Below are 17,310 nucleotides of genomic sequence, written 5' to 3' on the forward strand. Positions count from 1 at the left end.
AGTCAAGCTATTTGGCCAAGGAAGATTAACAAAAACCTGGCATGGGCTTTTATTTTTTGGAGTGAACTACAGGATGGAAGTGGGGCGGTTCAATCCCTCCAGTCAGGTCTTACAAGTGGCCCATGGCCACAGATCCCATTTAAAACCCTGCAGCAAAGGTTTGGGTGTGTCAGTGTTGGTTTGCAAGCTGCAGAGCAGGAGGCTCTGCAACACCCTGCTTGTGTGTGAAGTCAATACAGAGCCAAGGGAAGCGCATGCCTGGCGCCCCCTCAGCGTGACACAGGGGTGCAGACGCCCACAGCAACCTGTCTCAGATACGGACTGTTTTCACACCCCGGCTGCGATCCACAGGATACCGTTTGCTTCTTCATTTGTGAATTTTGGACAATAAAGACATTTGCGTTGAACTTCACTGGATCACTGCCTCATTACCACTACACCACCTGCCTATTTTCCATCTACAGTATCTCTGCCTTTCTCTGACTCCTGTAAAACCAGAGATGTCAATCACAGAAGAGATGAGTTGAGATTGATGGAAAACTAAGGCCTCACTAAGATGTCCATGCAAATCGGTCTGAGCATGGACTGACCGTAGGTCTCCCGACCCGAGTATGACAGCTCCATGAGTTTCTATGAGGCTGTCACGCTCGAGTTGGGAGAACCGCAATCTCGGATGGATTTGCACGCACATCTGAATGAGCTATATTTGGGAAGGTGCACTGAATTGCTTGGCGGTGTTAGGGCTAGCGGAACGCACCGAGTAAATATAGATGTTTATTATTATTGGTGCGTTCGCAGCCTGGGGTCCACCGTGCAGGAGGAACCTGCTGCTAATGAATGGTGGCACTATTTGGCAGTATAGACTAACTCTGTTACTTCACAGAGTAGCCGTGAAAGGAAAGCACTGCGCCCTGTTAGACTCACAGGAGCACAAGCTAACTGCCGAACTGATAGCAGTCAGTGGTCATGCAAACACACAATCTCCTCACCGAAGGTGCCGGTATTCTAGGTGCTTATTTCAGCTGGGTCCCTGAATGTAATCACACATAAGCACACTGGCGCAAAGCACATAACTTGGATTGATACTAGCGCATGGCCGTGCGGTCATGTGAACCTTTTATAGCTGAAGCAAGCACAGGACCTTCCCAGGAGCAATGGGAGGCTGCCACAGAAGTTGAGCACCTCCAGGAACTTTCTATAGGACCAATGGGATTAGCTGCAGTATCTAAGCATGTGACCCTTGATCTCCAACGAGAGATCTTACCCTCGGCATGCTCAGAAGGGGTAAAGCAGGACTTACTCCCAAAAATGTCTGCTCGCCGCTGCCCAGTACTGGCTACAATGGCAGAAGCTGGAAAGGCAGCAGTAACCCTTTGCACAGAGTCATACTGAGCGAGACGCTGGGACCGACGTCTCCACTGAGCAGGCTCCACTGCAGCAGAAGAATGGGAGACCGCAGCGGAGATGGCCCGAGATTTCCCCTGTACAGAGGCAGGAACTCAACCCCTAACAGCAGGCTCTCTAGAATCATTTTTGGCACACAAAAAATAGAAATTCTCATTGTCTGGATAAGAAATACCATCACATGATCGGCAACAGTCTCCTTTAAGAGGGTGAGTGCAAGCTATAGGGGCACAGGGCTTGCGCTGACAGGTAATTGTGCCGTTGTTACATATACAGTCACGACATTTATCAGACGGATCATAGAATCGCTGCGTGTGTCTGTAAGTGACTCCAGAGTAAGGGCAGTCAGCTGGTGGTACTGTGAAGACAAAAAAGCAAGAAGTATGTTAAAATGTGCAAAATACTAACTATTCAAATTCCCTAATAATTTTTATTAAGTTTTTTAATTGTAATATATTTTTCAAACTTAAAGAGGCAAACTGTTGTCTTTTGGAAAGCAGATTTGTTCTTATGTATGAAGTATAATATTCATATAAAAGGAATAGCATTTCACTATTGAATGCTGGACCATATCTTTCTTTTGACCTAATTCTATATCTTGCCTTACCTGGACACTGTGGACAGCACTCTCCTTGGACTGGAAATGGCTCAGCGCAGACGACAGGTGGGCACCGTTTTGTTAGGCACTGCACATTACCATTCTGCAGGTGTATACACAAATGAAAAAAGGATTTAAATACAGGCACAGTGAAAAAGCAGAATCAGGTGCATTTTGGATGATCAGATCAGATGTCATGTTCCGGAAAAGGTGCGGGCTCATCGCCGAAGCCTGCACCAAACAAGGGAAGGGGTTAAAGATACACATAAAGGCAATAGTGGGACAACGCTGAAGCAGAGGGCAGGTGGAAGGATACTAAAAAGCACAATACTTACAATGCAGTGACACTGTCTACACTTGTCTGTAGGATGCGGAAATTCTGCACCATTAGGATATTCCTTTCCAGCATAGTTGCAACCTGTGAAAGATTCCCACAAAGTCACAATAACACCCAGGGAATGTATTCATGTGTCTACTACGATTTTCTCTCTTATTTCCTTTCCTTTTCACTGGATTACCATGTTTCTTTAATAAGGAAATTTCCTCCATATTCATAAACCAAGAAACCACCTGTTATTATTGCTTCCTTTCCTGAATTTTTCCTAACATTTTTATATTTATCACTATGGTCCAGAATAATAACCTGCCCTATTTCATAACAGGAGGGATGACAGCAGCACTCCCAATGAGAAATTCTCTATAAGCCTTTATTGACGCCCCCAGCATGATGTAACGTTTCGACCCTAGATAGGTTGATAAAGCCATACCCTGGTTTGAAGAAGACCCATGCAGAGATGAAGCATTGTATCATCATGTGGGTGTGAATAATGGCTTATAAAGATTTTATTATCTAGTGTACTGTGGTCACCACTCCTTCTTTACACATTGAATATCCCAGTAGAGCAGGGAGTATGGACTTGAGGCACCCAAATGCAATTTTCTCATGATGAGATAGTGCTGGTGAATTTTCCTGATAACGTGTCTGCCCTTCTTCACACCCACAGTCTTAAAAATGTCTCTACTGGAAGATATTTAAAGAAAGGTGCCTAAATATATTCTATTTCACTCAGATTAATGCATTTCAGGACATATCTATTAATCAAGCTCACCATTGCAATTATTGTTACAGCAGGATCCCGGCAATGGGTATGAACACAGAGGCCCTGGACATCCTCGGTCAGCACAGGTCACGTGCCCATTATGGCACCCACATTCCTGGCACTGATTGTCTGGGTTGGAAAACTGTTCTCCATCCAGGAAAATATTATCAAGATATCTGCAATCTGAGAAGCATCGGCCACCAAATAAAAATTGTTATTAAAAAATGTATCACATACAAAAAATGAAATACATGACAGCATGCTTTCTTATATACATGTCACACTGGCTTTCACCTGGGCACGTGGCACAGCAGTGGCCTGGCTTTGTTTCTGGCCTGGCACATAACACCGAGGGGCAAACAACAGGAGTACACTGGACAGTACCATCCTGAACACAAATCAAAGTGTAAGCGATGAATCTGTAGGGTTTATATCCCAGTTTCTCAGGCACATTTATCTCCCACAATGTGGCATATACAGTGGGGCAAAAAAGTATTTAGTCAGTCAGCAATAGTGCAAGTTCCACCACTTAAAAAGATGAGAGGCGTCTGTAATTTACATCATAGGTAGACCTCAACTATGGGAGACAAACTGAGAAAAAAAAATCCAAAAAATCACATTGTCTGTTTTTTTATCATTTTATTTGCATATTATGGTGGAAAATAAGTATTTGGTCAGAAACAAACAATCAAGATTTCTGGCTCTCACAGACCTGTAACTTCTTCTTTAAGAGTCTCCTCTTTCCTCCACTCATTACCTGTAGTAATGGCACCTGTTTAAACTTGTTATCAGTATAAAAAGACACCTGTGCACACCCTCAAACAGTCTGACTCCAAACTCCACTATGGTGAAGACCAAAGAGCTGTCAAAGGACACCAGAAACAAAATTGTAGCCCTGCACCAGGCTGGGAAGACTGAATCTGCAATAGCCAACCAGCTTGGAGTGAAGAAATCAACAGTGGGAGCAATATTTAGAAATTCGAAGACATACAAGACCACTGATAATCTCCCTCGATCTGGGGCTCCACGCAAAATCCCACCCCGTGGGGTCAGAATGATCACAAGAACGGTGAGCAAAAATCCCAGAACCACGCGGGGGGACCTAGTGAATGATCTGCAGAGAGCTGGGACCAATGTAACAAGGCCTACCATAAGTAACACACTATGCCACCATGGACTCAGATCCTGCAGTGCCAGACGTGTCCCACTGCTTAAGCCAGTACATGTCCGGGCCCGTCTGAAGTTTGCTAGAGAGCATTTGGATGATCCAGAGGAGTTTTGGGAGAATGTCCTATGGTCTGATGAAACCAAACTGGAACTGTTTGGTAGAAACACAACTTGTCGTGTTTGGAGGAAAAAGAATACTGAGTTGCATCCATCAAACACCATACCTACTGTAAAGCATGGTGGTGGAAACATCATGCTTTGGGGCTGTTTCTCTGCAAAGGGGCCAGGACGACTGATCCGGGTACATGAAAGAATGAATGGGGCCATGTATCGTGAGATTTTGAGTGCAAACCTCCTTCCATCAGCAAGGGCATTGAAGATGAAACGTGGCTGGGTCTTTCAACATGACAATGATCCAAAGCACACCGCCAGGGCAACGAAGGAGTGGCTTCGTAAGAAGCATTTCAAGGTCCTGGAGTGGCCTAGCCAGTCTCCAGATCTCAACCCTATGGAAAACCTTTGGAGGGAGTTGAAAGTCTGTGTTGCCAAGCGAAAAGCCAAAAACATCACTGCTCTAGAGGAGATCTGCATGGAGGAATGGGCCAACATAACAACAACAGTGTGTGGCAACCTTGTGAAGACTTACAGAAAACGTTTGACCTCTGTCATTGCCAACAAAGGATATATTACAAAGTATTGAGATGAAATTTTGTTTCTGACCAAATACTTATTTTCCACCAGAATATGCAAATAAGATGTTAAAAAAACAGACAATGTGATTTTCTGGATTTTTTTTTCTCAGTTTGTCTCCCATAGTTGAGGTCTACCTATGATGTAAATTACAGACGCCTCTCATCTTTTTAAGTGGTGGAACTTGCACTATTGCTGACTGACTAAATACTTTTTTGCCCCACTGTATTCCAAAACAAAGAAAATTAATAATCAACTTTCTCACCTGACAGTGGCAACTCTGGCAAGGGTTGTCGGGGTCTGTGAAGTCTTGTCCATTACTGTATAGTCTCTGGTTGTAAGTACATGTGTCACACACTGGACAACACTCACCTAGTGTGAAATAAAGTACATTAACTATTTAAAGCACACTCCAATGTTTTCTTTATTGCAGCTCAAGAGTGGTGCTACCAATCTAAGTTCCCTGCCCCTGGTATTATACCTCCCAGCTGCCATCTTCTTCTGTTATTGGCCCCGATTCGGTTGCTCTTCTGCAGGTTGTGACTTGCCAGATCGCTCCAGTGTTTGCTGGTTGAGCCGGAAGTCCCTACTCAATATAAGTCTATGAGAACCATAACGAGGCCAGAACAAGGCTCTTATAGGCTTATATTGAGAGATTGTGACCGTTACCTCTGACTTCCGGTCAGTCAGAAATTATGATCACAAGATGGAGGCATGAGACTGGAAAGAGCTGAAAATGATGGCTGGTAAGTATCATACTTGAAACAGAGAACTTAGATTAGTGGCACCACTCCAGTACTGAAATAGAAAAAAAACTTGAAGTGGTGCTTTAAAGCATGCATACTGTACACTTCCTATCAATGAATGTACAATAAGTTAGTAGCTTATAGACTTGTTCTATTACTTACAAATATATTTACATTAAAAGCCATGGAAGAGTCATCATAAACAGCTTGCAATGATCCCACCAAAATCGTAACAATGAATAAACTATTTGTCCTACAGTTACAGTATAACTTGGTGCAATGAAGAATCTAGCACACCTAGTACGTGTGGCCAAATGTATTATATGGTGCGCACACTGTGTAAACATCCATGACTCTTCTTTTTGACAAGTCATTTTGTACATTACCAAATGTGACTCAATTTCCCTTACTATGCTTATAAGAAATGGAGAACATCCATCAACATCAGTGAATAACAATGGTATCTGTAAACTGAGGTGTACGGTGTATTCAACCAGAAGTGAAACTTTAAATATAGCTCTGCCTCCATATTTGTGTACTGTGGTGTGGCCTTATATATGAGGTATTTACCTTCATTGTGGGTTGGGTGATGACAGGACAGTGGGGGACACTGGCTGACCCCACACACTGTGTCACCATTCAAACAAGCGCAAGTGCTACATGGATCACTGTCAGGTTCCCATTCTACACCCTCTACGAACTCCACTCCATCCTGGACACAGACTGAAAAAGGCAGGGATGTAGTCACATTAATCAAATTCCATGTAAAGAAAAAAATGAGATGCAAGTGAAGAAAGTAGATGTTAAGGATGTAAAATCCAGTGATTTCTCCATTGCTTACCTTTGCAGATTGGACAGCACTTATTTGGTTCTCTTATTGGATTGGGGCAGGATATTGGTGGACACGTCTCCTCCAGGCAACGCACATTACCTTTCTATGACATGAAAGCTGTGTCAGTCAGAAGGCCTACTAGAGGAGATATTAATACTGTTGACACTGTGGACATTTTACCCCTAATGTCCCCTGTACTGAGACAACAGACCAATATAGTTGCTGACACTGCCTACTAGAGGTTAGCATGCCAATCAGGGAGATCTTGGGGCATGTACTTTTGATGCATAACCCCTCATTGGACAAGTAAAAGTAGTTGAGGAAGGAGCACTTCATTAATGTACTGACTACTAATTGAGCACACATTGTATTTGGTATCTTCATCCAGAAAATAAGTAAAATCTCTGGATATTTCATGCCATCATATTTTTCTTCACATTGAAATGTTAAACAGATAATTGCAGACACAGTTTGATCTTTGTATCAAGGGGCAACAGCTTTCTACAGCTTACATGCATTCGTGACCAGAAAATCTAAATTGTATAACCCACATCAAAACACTGTATTTATCCCTAATGTAAGAGGAAGTGACAAAAACCCTGGTGCTGTGTATTAGGTGAAGAGGCTGACGGGACCATGCGGAAGTAACCAGAAGAGGAAGAGTGGCGGGGGGGTCAAATTTGGATTTAACACCTAGTCAGGTACCATTGGCAATGGAATTCCTCAATAGTAAGAGTCTGCACGCCAAAGAGGAGGGAGTTTTGACACTAAAGGAGAAAGCGGTCCAGACATGCTCAGGAGGAGAAGCTGCAGCCGGAGTGACAGGCCTGACAGAAGCATGTGCAAGCAGGCTGCTGTCTAGTTACAGATTGGACCCAGCAGCACCAAGTGAGACCCGGAATTCAGGCTTCACTGGTCAAGACACGAAGACCTGATTTGCGCCAGTCGAAACCCAGAGTCTAAATTATGCCAGTCAAGACCTGAATCCCAGACCTGCACCAGTCAAGACCCAGAGTGCAGACGGCTCCGGTTAAGAGCCAGAGCCCAGCCTTTTTTCCTCAGACCTGGAAACCACCTGACTTCGATCAAGCGCCAAAGATCCATTTCATACGTAAAAACACGGACCGTTGTCCATATGTGATTTTTATTCAATTTTCATCAGTGTTGGTTATTTCCATAACCCAAAGACTTTATGGGCAATTTTGATCCATGACTCATCAAAAACGGACATTTCTCAATTATATTTTTGCAGACACACAGTCCACAAAAAAACATAGGCATGTGAAAAGCACTATAAATTTTAAAGAGAATCTGTCAGCAGGATTTTAACCCCCGCCCCCAACTATTTATATGTGCTTATAGCTCTTTCACTGACAAGTTCAACAATGCCTTTACAAGGCTAGTCCGTTCTTACGTTACTGATAAATCGATTTTTGAATTGATATGCAAATGACGCTAAAGATCTGAAGCTTCTGTCACTCCAGCTCTATTCCCCATTAAGTGCGTTCTCCTTTAGCTTGACTGACAGCTCTTTTGCTTAATGCCAAACAGCATATAGGCTGTCAGTTAAGCAGGCGATGCTGGGGAGGGAATAGAGCTGGAGTGACAGAGGCTTGAGATATACAAAAATAGTTCTTCAGACTCATTTGCATATCAATTCAAACATTGATTTCCCAGTTTGAAGAGTGAAATACTGTTGACAGATTTTCTATAATGGGTATGTGATCTATCCAAGAAAACCACACCTAGAACAACTACGGTACATGATTCAGGGAGATCTGAATGAGATGCAAAAATGACTTTATTTTTTATCACTTTTCTGTGCACTTCTGTACATTTTTATAAATGTGGCTTAGTACGTACAAAACTTCTAACATTTTTCCTTTTTGTGACAAAATTCCAGTAAAACAAAGCAAGGTATGCATTCAAGAGTTTCAACCTTTCTAGATAAACTGTATGAATGCTACAGATTAACATTAATTTTAGCAAACACTGTAAAATACATAAGCAAATGGTAGATTATAGATGATACAGTAAATGATTAGAAGTTAATGGTCTTTGAAGCGGTTGTTGAAAATGCTTTTTAATTCTCCCACTTGTGTATAGATTTAGGTATAGCAGCAATGGAGGTGATTTATCAAGACTGGTGTTTCATATGCCAGTCTTGAACGAAAATCTTCTGGACTAAGTTAGCTAAATGTATTAGGATGCACACACCTGTTATTACATTCTGCACATCTGTAGGCTGTACATGCCTTGGAAAATGAAGTCTATCCTTGCTATGTGTTGGCATAAATTTCAGCTACAATGTGTGCCAATTTTCTAGCATGCATCACAGTAAATTTGCTGTGTGGTGGATTACCATACCCCTTTTGCTAAAGTCAACTTATTTTTGAGAAAAAGTAATAGGATTGACAGAAAAAAATTGTGGCATTTTTGCTCACATACCCGTGGTGCCAAATATAGCATTTTTTTAAGTAAAACAAATCGGTTTAGAGAATGATGAATCCCTCGCTAATACAGTTAGGGCCAGAAATATTTGGACAGTGACACAAGTTTTGTTATTTTAGCTGTTTACAAAAACATGTTCAGAAATACAATTATATATATAATATGGGCTGAAAGTGCACACTCCCAGCTGCAATATGATAGTTTCCACATCCAAATCGGAGAAAGGGTTTAGGAATCATAGCTCTGTAATGCATAGCGTCCTCTTTTTCAAGGGACCAAAAGTAATTGGACAATGGACTCTAAGGGCTGCAATTAACTCTGAAGGCGTCTCCCTCGTTAACCTGTAATCAATGAAGTAGTTAAAAGGTCAGGGGTGGATTCCAGGTGTGTGGTTTTGCATTTGGAAGCTGTTGCTGTGAGCAGACAACATGCGGTCAAAGGAACTCTCAATTGAGGTGAAGCAGAACATCCTGAGGCTGAAAAAAAAGAAAAAATCCATCAGAGAGATAGCAGACATGCTTGGAGTAGCAAAATCAACAGTTGGGTACATTCTGAGAAAAAAGGAATTGACTGGTGAGCTTGGGAACTCAAAAAGGCCTGGGCGTCCACGGATGACAACAGTGGTGGATGATCGCCGCATACTTAATTTGGTGAAGAAGAACCCGTTCACAACATCAACTGAAGTCCAGAACACTCTCAGTGAAGTAGGTGTATCTGTCTCTAAGTCAACAGTAAAGAGAAAACTCCATGACAGTAAATACAAAGGGTTCACATCTAGATGCAAACCATTCATCAATAACAAAAATAGACAGGCCAGAGTTAAATTTGCAGAAAAACACCTCAAGAAGCCAGCTCAGTTCTGGAAAAGTATTCTATGGACAGATGAGACAAAGATCAACCTGTACCAGAATGATGGGAAGAAAAAAGTTTGGAGAAGAAGGGGAACGGCACATGATCCAAGGCACACCACATCCTCTGTAAAACATGGTGGAGGCAATGTGATGGCATGGGCATGCATGGCTTTCAATGGCACTGGGTCACTTGTGTTTATTGATGACATAAGAGCAGACAAGAGTAGCCGGATGAATTCTGAAGTGTACCGGGATATACTTTCAGCCCAGATTCAGCCAAATGCTGCAAAATTGATTGAACGGCGCTTCATAGTACAGATGGACAATGACCCCAAGCATACAGCCAAAGCTACCCAGGAGTTCATGAGTGCCAAAAAGTGGAACAATCTGCAATGGCCAAGTCAATCTCCAGATCTAAACCCAATTGAGCATGCATTTCACTTGCTCAAATCCAGACTTAAGACGGAAAGACCCACAAACAAGCAAGACCTGAAGGCTGCGGCTGTAAAGGCCTGGCAAAGCATTAAGAAGGAGGAAACCCAGCGTTTGGTGATGTCCATGGGTTCCAGACTTAAGGCAGTGATTGCCTCCAAAGGATTTGCAACAAAATATTGAAAATAAAAATATTTTGTTTGGGTTATGTTTATTTGTCCAATTACTTTTGACCTCCTAAAATGTGGAGTGTTTGTAAAGAAATGTGTACAATTCCTACATTTTCTATCAGATATTTTTGTTCAACCCTTCAAATTAAACGTTACAATCTGCACTTGAATTCTGTTGTAGAGGTATCATTTCAAATCCAATGTGGTGGCATGCAGAGCCCAACTCGCGAAAATTGTGTCACTGTCCAAATATTTCTGGCCCTAACTGTAGGTATCAGACTTTATAGATAAGAGAAATAAGAGGTTATGTAGCTCTCCTCCTGGATACCACAAGCTACACTGTATATTATTTTGGATTCTAAAGCATTAGAGCTATACTCACTATACAAGTGCATTGGAGACAGGGTCCATGTCCCGGGGGTTGGAATGATTGTCCATCAGAATATATTCTTCGCTCAAAGTCACACACTGTAAAATTAACATAACACCCTGTGTTTTTAACTGTATAAATTCATATATTACCTCCCTCTACAACTATTACCCTCACAAGTCCTTTTTTACTTAGGATTTTGTTGGAACCCATATCATATTGTTGTTCATTTCCGTCTAATGTTTCTGACCTTACATTTGTCTCCTACTTTAACAGCTTTTTTACCTTCACAACTTGGGCAACATTTTCCAACAACTTTGCCAGGGTGACTGCATTGTTGATTAGGGCACCGTCTATCTAGATGGTCACAGGACACCTCTCCTGCCTTAAAAAAAATCATATAGCAATCAGTAGTTGATTGTTAACATAAATCATATGATAAAAATCATTCTAGTAATTTACGAATGTTGAAAAAGAATATGCCATACTTACAGAGCAAGTGCAACTGAGGCAGGGGTCATGAGAAGCTGTAAAAATGTCTCCTTCTGCATATGAACGGGAATCAAACTCACATCCCTCACACCTAATCAGAGACAGCAATGGTTGGTTTGGCAGAATTTACGAGTATATTCTGAGTTGGCAGATTTGTTGCAGAACTTTCTGTGACCGTTCACTTATCTGAATGTAGCTTGCAGAAATCTAAGCACATGCTGCAGAAACAACTCCATTCAGAAGAATGAAAAGTGTCCATCTTAGTGTGCTATTATTATTATTAGACATTTTTATAGGGCCATTTATTCCGTGAGGCTTTACATGTGAAAAGGGGCAAATATAGACAAGTCAAGAGAGAGTGGACCCTGCCCGCGAGGGCTCACAGTCTACAGGGGATGGGTGAGGATACACTAGGAGAGGGGCATGAATATACATATACAGTAAGCCAAAATAAGGATTACTACTGAGAAATTATTATAATAAATTGAGTAAAGTGGTTTCCAGTTTTGGGCAACATAGTCAGTTTATAAAATCTTGATCCCACAACATACAAATATGAAAAACACGCAAAATATTTAAGTCATCTAAATAACAAAACCATAATACAACAGGTGCCTATTTGAATTAGAACCATTTCCGTACATAGGTGAAAAAGAGGGTACCTCGGGCAGCATTCTCCTGGTTTTCGGACAGGATTTCTGCACAACGTAGGGTTACAAGGTATTGCACTGCACTGAACATTTCCATTCTGTAAAACAATAGATATAGCTGATATTTGACGCATAACCAGGACAATAAATGTAATGACTGTAATGAATAAAAAAATCAAATTAGATTCTCAAGTATATGTACTCCAGAAAAATAGTAAGTCGCACCTCACAGACACAACGTGTACAAGGGTCAGAGCTTCTTACTGTTTGCCCATTCTGGTAGGTTCGACCATTATATGAACAACCTGAGAAAACAAGAGATATGCTACGAATTAGAATTTAAGGGGAATCTGTCACCACATTTGACCTATCTAATCTAGTCATATAGGGATACAGGCTATATAATGCTGAGCAGAGTGATCCCTGTGTGTCCTATCAGATGTGTTGTTGTTGATAAATCATCTTTTATCACTTTATGTAAAAGATCTCTTCCAGAGTATGGAAAGGACGCTGCCTTCTGAGACTTATAGCACAAATGAGCATAATAAAGTGGCTTTCTAAAACCAAAACTAAAACTACTTTGAAAAGTATTTTAAAAACCTGGCATGGAATGTGAGATATCTAAATACATCTAGCACTTGCCTAATTTTCAGAAAATGTTTTAGAAGCTGTCATGTTGTGACCCCTGTTACCCCTGTTGTGACCCCTGCATGGTCTCTTCAGAATTCGCACGGAGGCGTATTGAGGCCATAAGCATGCCTGGCAGTCGCAGGTATAACTGTGGTGATGAGACACAGTCCAGTAGGATTGTAAATGGCCGGTATGTGTCGCAGAGGAAGTCTGCACTGTAAGCCAGTAATGTTGTTCTGGGACCTGTAGTCCCACAAGTATTTGCTTAGTTTTAGAGGGAGGCTTGCAGGGCTAGTTTGAGAGCTGGACGGGTTGAACTAGCCACACACACCTCCCACCTATGGGAGTGGTTACAACTATGTAATGTGATCAGGGTGTGGGTCACATGGTTCAGAGTGTTTAGTCCTGAATGGTCTGTGTTGTAGGTTCTGAAAGAGGTCCAGTCTGTGTTGGAAGCTCCTGTGAGTGGAGACTTCCAGAAGAGCACATGGAGAGACCATGGACCTGGATGGTTGGTGTTGGAAGCTCCTGTGAGTGCAGACTTCCTGGAAGCACCTGGTGAGACTATGTACCTACAGAGCCTGGGACAGCTTCTGTGTTGGCGAAGCCAGGACTGACAAGGCGTCAGCATGAGAAGCAGAGCTCCTGAAGGTAACCTCAGACAAGGAGGTTGTAATATATGGCAGAGAGGTTTATCTGCTACATGGACAGATCGGTGGTCATGATAAGTTCGTGGATGTAACGATATCAACTTTACGTTATGTGGTTTATGTGGAGTTAATAAACCAAATAGACTGATTTATGTGAGAAAACCGCTCCTCTGTGCTTTAATCCCGTGCCAAGCGAGTGTCCCCAACACACTCAGGTAGCGCTATCTCACAAAGCCAAGATACCATTCTGCTCTTGGTTGTGTTACGTGTCTACATAGTCTGTGTCTAATAGACTTCTATGAGTTCTTATAATTCAGTAGAGCCCATAGAAGTTTATGGACAGAGACAACTGGCTGCATAGCAGCAATTTTTAGCCTAAAGTAAAAATGTAGTCAAGACCACGCAGACTTGACCCAGAAAAGCCACATCTTCATTTTGAAAGCACTTGAAAATCTGAAAACAGAACGAGGACTAACAGTATTTAGATATCTCACCAATGCGTAATATTTCTATTGAATTAATTTGCTAATTATTTTACTAAAAAATTGCAACTTTATTAGTTTTGTTTGGTTCCAAAGACAAAATCCTTTTAATTAATCCTTTCAACAAAAAAGGAGTAAAGCTTAATGGTGAAGATAATAATAAACTTATTTTGAATTTTGTTAAAATGTATAACATTTGAGAGATTTCAAAGATTTCAGTATATACCATAGTTAGATCTACAATTGTATTCAACATCATGTATTCATTATCCTGGGGTTCAAGTATAAAAAAAGTTTTGTGGCAAACATTTTTATAATTAGGACTTTAAAATATACTTAAAATCAGTTTGATGCATTCAGATTTTGTCCCAGAATACACATTTAATGTGGTTTAGTCCATTGTGTGATACAAACAGAAATATTTCCAACTGCACAAAATGATTCAAAGAGAACAATGTAAATAACCCAACTGAAATAAGACCCAAAGGACATTTTTATAAGTCTATTGTATTTGATAGAAAGACTTTGACCCTGAAAAACCACAAAGGTCTGGTCAGCGACATACCATCACACACGGGACAGCAGGTTCCTGGCCTTGCTGGAGCTGGGTTTCTGCACAGAGAGGCACAATGACGCTTGTTACATTGAACTTTGCCCTCCTACATTAAGAGAATATGAATCGTTAGTGGGAGAGAAAATCAATTAAAAATTAATTAACGGGTATTATGGTTGTACGTCATAAAGAGAGAGAATTAATATGCCATGAAATGAATAAAGCCAGAACAAAAGGCAGGAAGCAGAAATATTCATGTGAAAAGGAGTAACCAGGGGGGCAGATTGTCTAGCTGTTCTAAGAGATTACAGAAATATTTTAGTTTTGTACCACACAACGACAATTATGGCACGGCTCTCCATGTGGTCTCCATTCCTCTTCATGTTTGCGTGTTACTGTTCCATCAATGCAGCCTACAGGTGGATGGAGTGGATGAGATATGGTTCAGTTAGCACAAGATATTAACTGCTTCAGACACAGACACATGTTGGGAAGATTCATAGACAGAGCAAAATAAAAACCTTTAAGAGTTGCCATACAGACCAGTCAGCACTCTCTATAGCAGGGGTCCCCAACTCCAGGCCTCGAGGGCTGCCAACAGTGCAGGTTTTCAGGATTTCTTTAATATTGCATCGGTGGTAATGTGATCATCTGCACAGGTGATGATTCCAACCCCTGTGCAATACTAAGGAAATCCTGAAAACCTGCACTGTTGGCGGCCCTCGAGGCCTGGAGTTGGGGACCACTGCTCTATAGCGACTTTATCTCTGTTTTCTACTACTTTCTTGTTTGCCTAATTATTAAAATCGGTTTTCCACTACTAGGACAACCACTTCTCATTCCTTATCTTGGCCCCATTATAATAAAAACACCTATACTCATCTCCAGTGCCTTCGCGGTTCCAGCATTGTTGGCACTCACGTTCCCAGGGCTCATGTGAGGGTGTTACTTCACGTGTGCCCTGAGACCAATCGGCGCTTGTGTCACGGTCACCACCAACGGACATATTGAACATCAACAGGAAGTCAGGGCTGCAGCTGCTTTTTTACTTCTTCTTGATGTTTGATTTGTCCGAAGGCAGGGATAGTGAATCTGGCACTGATTGAGCACAGGGCTCACATGACATAACAACCTCACATGAACCACAGGAATGCGACTGCCGACACCACTGAAACGGTGCCGGGACCGAAAGTGAGTATAGGTGTTTTTATTTAAACAAGGCCAAACATGAAGAGTGAAAAGGGGTTGTCAAGTAGTGGACAATTTCTTTAAATAAATTGTCATTTTGCTTAATCAACTGAATCTAGTCAACTCCAGCTCTCTAAACAGTTTTGTAACAAACAAGGTTCGCCTCTTTCTGTCCAAATGTAAAAAAAAACACTTAATTGCTTTGTAGAGACATAGTCAATCATAATTACCTCAACTTCTGCATTTTAATTTTTCCTGTTAAAGGTGTGACAAAGTTACTGGCAAAGTGCTGGAGGGGAGATACGTTTCACTACGCTTAATGGTGTCAGTGATATAAAACTCGTAGATTTTCCTCCAGCACACTAAGTGCTGTGAGGGGCTAATTCACATAATGGGCTGGGTTTTATGTGGATGACCATAGAATGGATGGGAGGTTGTTCAACTTATCTCCACCCCCTGGGTGTGGTCTGGGGCTTAAATAGCTGGCTTCCAGAGGAAGTCAGCTTTCAAGGCCTGAAGAGTGGAGCTCCAGTGCATTGTGTCCTGTGAAGGAAAGCTGGACCGTTGGATGCTGATTTCTCTTGAGCGGGAGAACTTCCCGTACATGAATGGACTGTGTTATACTATTTTGTTTTATTTTCCTGTTTTGCCCTGAGGGGCCATGTTTATTTTGTCCTCACCATGGTTTATGCCGCATGTCTATAATAAACCTGTGAAAGGACTTAAAGAGACCGCGTTCCTGTGCCTACCTCTGTGTCAGCTGAGTGAGCCACTCTACCACAAAGGTGACAGCTTTGTATGGATAAATGACAAACACTGGATGACAGCAAAATACTTATGCGCAGTTATATGAAGTTCTGCTGCGTGTATGTACTCATGCTTTCAGCACCTATGTCAATGAGATAGAGGTGTTCAATGGACAGAAAGTGACCTTGACACACAGAATAGGGGTAATCAAGAAGGTTACTTATGATAACTTATGTCTGTACACACCTTTTTCAGCATTTTTACAAATTTGGCCAGAAAGTGGTCATGGTGACCATCAATGATATAAATGTTTTGATATTCGGTGCTGTTACACACTAGTTATACATCCACTGCTGGATTCTTCATCTATAAATATTGGAGATCATTTCTACCTCCATATTCCTTCATTCCAAACCTCATCTCATATGAATACATTGTTATGTGATATTATGTAATGATTTAAAAGTTTAGAAATAGAAAGTTACAATAATTGCCAAATATAAGTCAATGCGGCTGACCTTGACACCTCTTACAACATTCCCCAGGAACCTCTTCTAGTTGGCCACAAGTCAATTTGGGGCAAGATACTCGTATACAATTGACATTACCATTCTGCAGAAGAAAGCGCAGATTGTACTATATTAACAAACACAAAGTTCAGACTAAGAGAAAAGCATAGCCTCTTAAATTAGTACAAGCTGGACTACATTGAATTATAATATACATAGAAGTGAAAACTACCTTGCAAATACAGCTTTCACAAGGATCACCATTGCCTTTAAACGTGACACCATGTGGTATAATGTCTCCTTGAAGATCGCAGGCTGAACAGTCTGGACAGCAGGAACCTCGTTTAACTCCATGAGTACAGCTTTGTGGACAATGCACAGCATCAGTGCACCTCACTTCACCATCCTGAAAATCAGAAAAAAAAGGCCAGTGAGAAATAACAAAAAAAAATATGTCATTGGAAGTAAATGGAGACTTTGTTACATTTCACACATAAGACCAATTAAAAAATGTAGTAATGATCAAAAGTGACAATACAAAAGTGCTAAAATGTTTGCTTTCTGAAAATCTAGATAACGTTAAAGAAAGGTAGAGTCT

General features: G+C 41.4%; 1 protein-coding gene across 1 annotated transcript in view; it reads right to left on the minus strand.

The window, feature by feature from the left end:
• The window catches only part of KCP (kielin cysteine rich BMP regulator), a 176,799-nt gene that overhangs the window by 48,478 nt on the left and 111,011 nt on the right, over positions 1-17,310 (minus strand). Inside the window, exons 14-30 of the mRNA XM_069765428.1 lie at positions 16,945-17,118; positions 16,722-16,815; positions 14,599-14,681; positions 14,281-14,374; positions 12,179-12,258; positions 11,966-12,051; positions 11,304-11,394; positions 11,097-11,196; positions 10,824-10,909; positions 6,547-6,640; positions 6,276-6,428; positions 5,225-5,331; positions 3,397-3,490; positions 3,112-3,285; positions 2,338-2,420; positions 2,012-2,105; positions 1,580-1,762 (exon numbers count right to left, since the gene is read on the minus strand). Of these exons, the coding sequence (XP_069621529.1) occupies positions 1,580-1,762; positions 2,012-2,105; positions 2,338-2,420; positions 3,112-3,285; positions 3,397-3,490; positions 5,225-5,331; positions 6,276-6,428; positions 6,547-6,640; positions 10,824-10,909; positions 11,097-11,196; positions 11,304-11,394; positions 11,966-12,051; positions 12,179-12,258; positions 14,281-14,374; positions 14,599-14,681; positions 16,722-16,815; positions 16,945-17,118 (1,870 nt within the window). The remainder of the gene's footprint in view (positions 1-1,579; positions 1,763-2,011; positions 2,106-2,337; positions 2,421-3,111; positions 3,286-3,396; positions 3,491-5,224; positions 5,332-6,275; positions 6,429-6,546; positions 6,641-10,823; positions 10,910-11,096; positions 11,197-11,303; positions 11,395-11,965; positions 12,052-12,178; positions 12,259-14,280; positions 14,375-14,598; positions 14,682-16,721; positions 16,816-16,944; positions 17,119-17,310) is intronic.

The sequence above is a fragment of the Ranitomeya imitator genome, chromosome 4, assembly GCF_032444005.1.
Source record: "Ranitomeya imitator isolate aRanImi1 chromosome 4, aRanImi1.pri, whole genome shotgun sequence".
Taxonomy (NCBI): domain Eukaryota; kingdom Metazoa; phylum Chordata; class Amphibia; order Anura; family Dendrobatidae; genus Ranitomeya; species Ranitomeya imitator.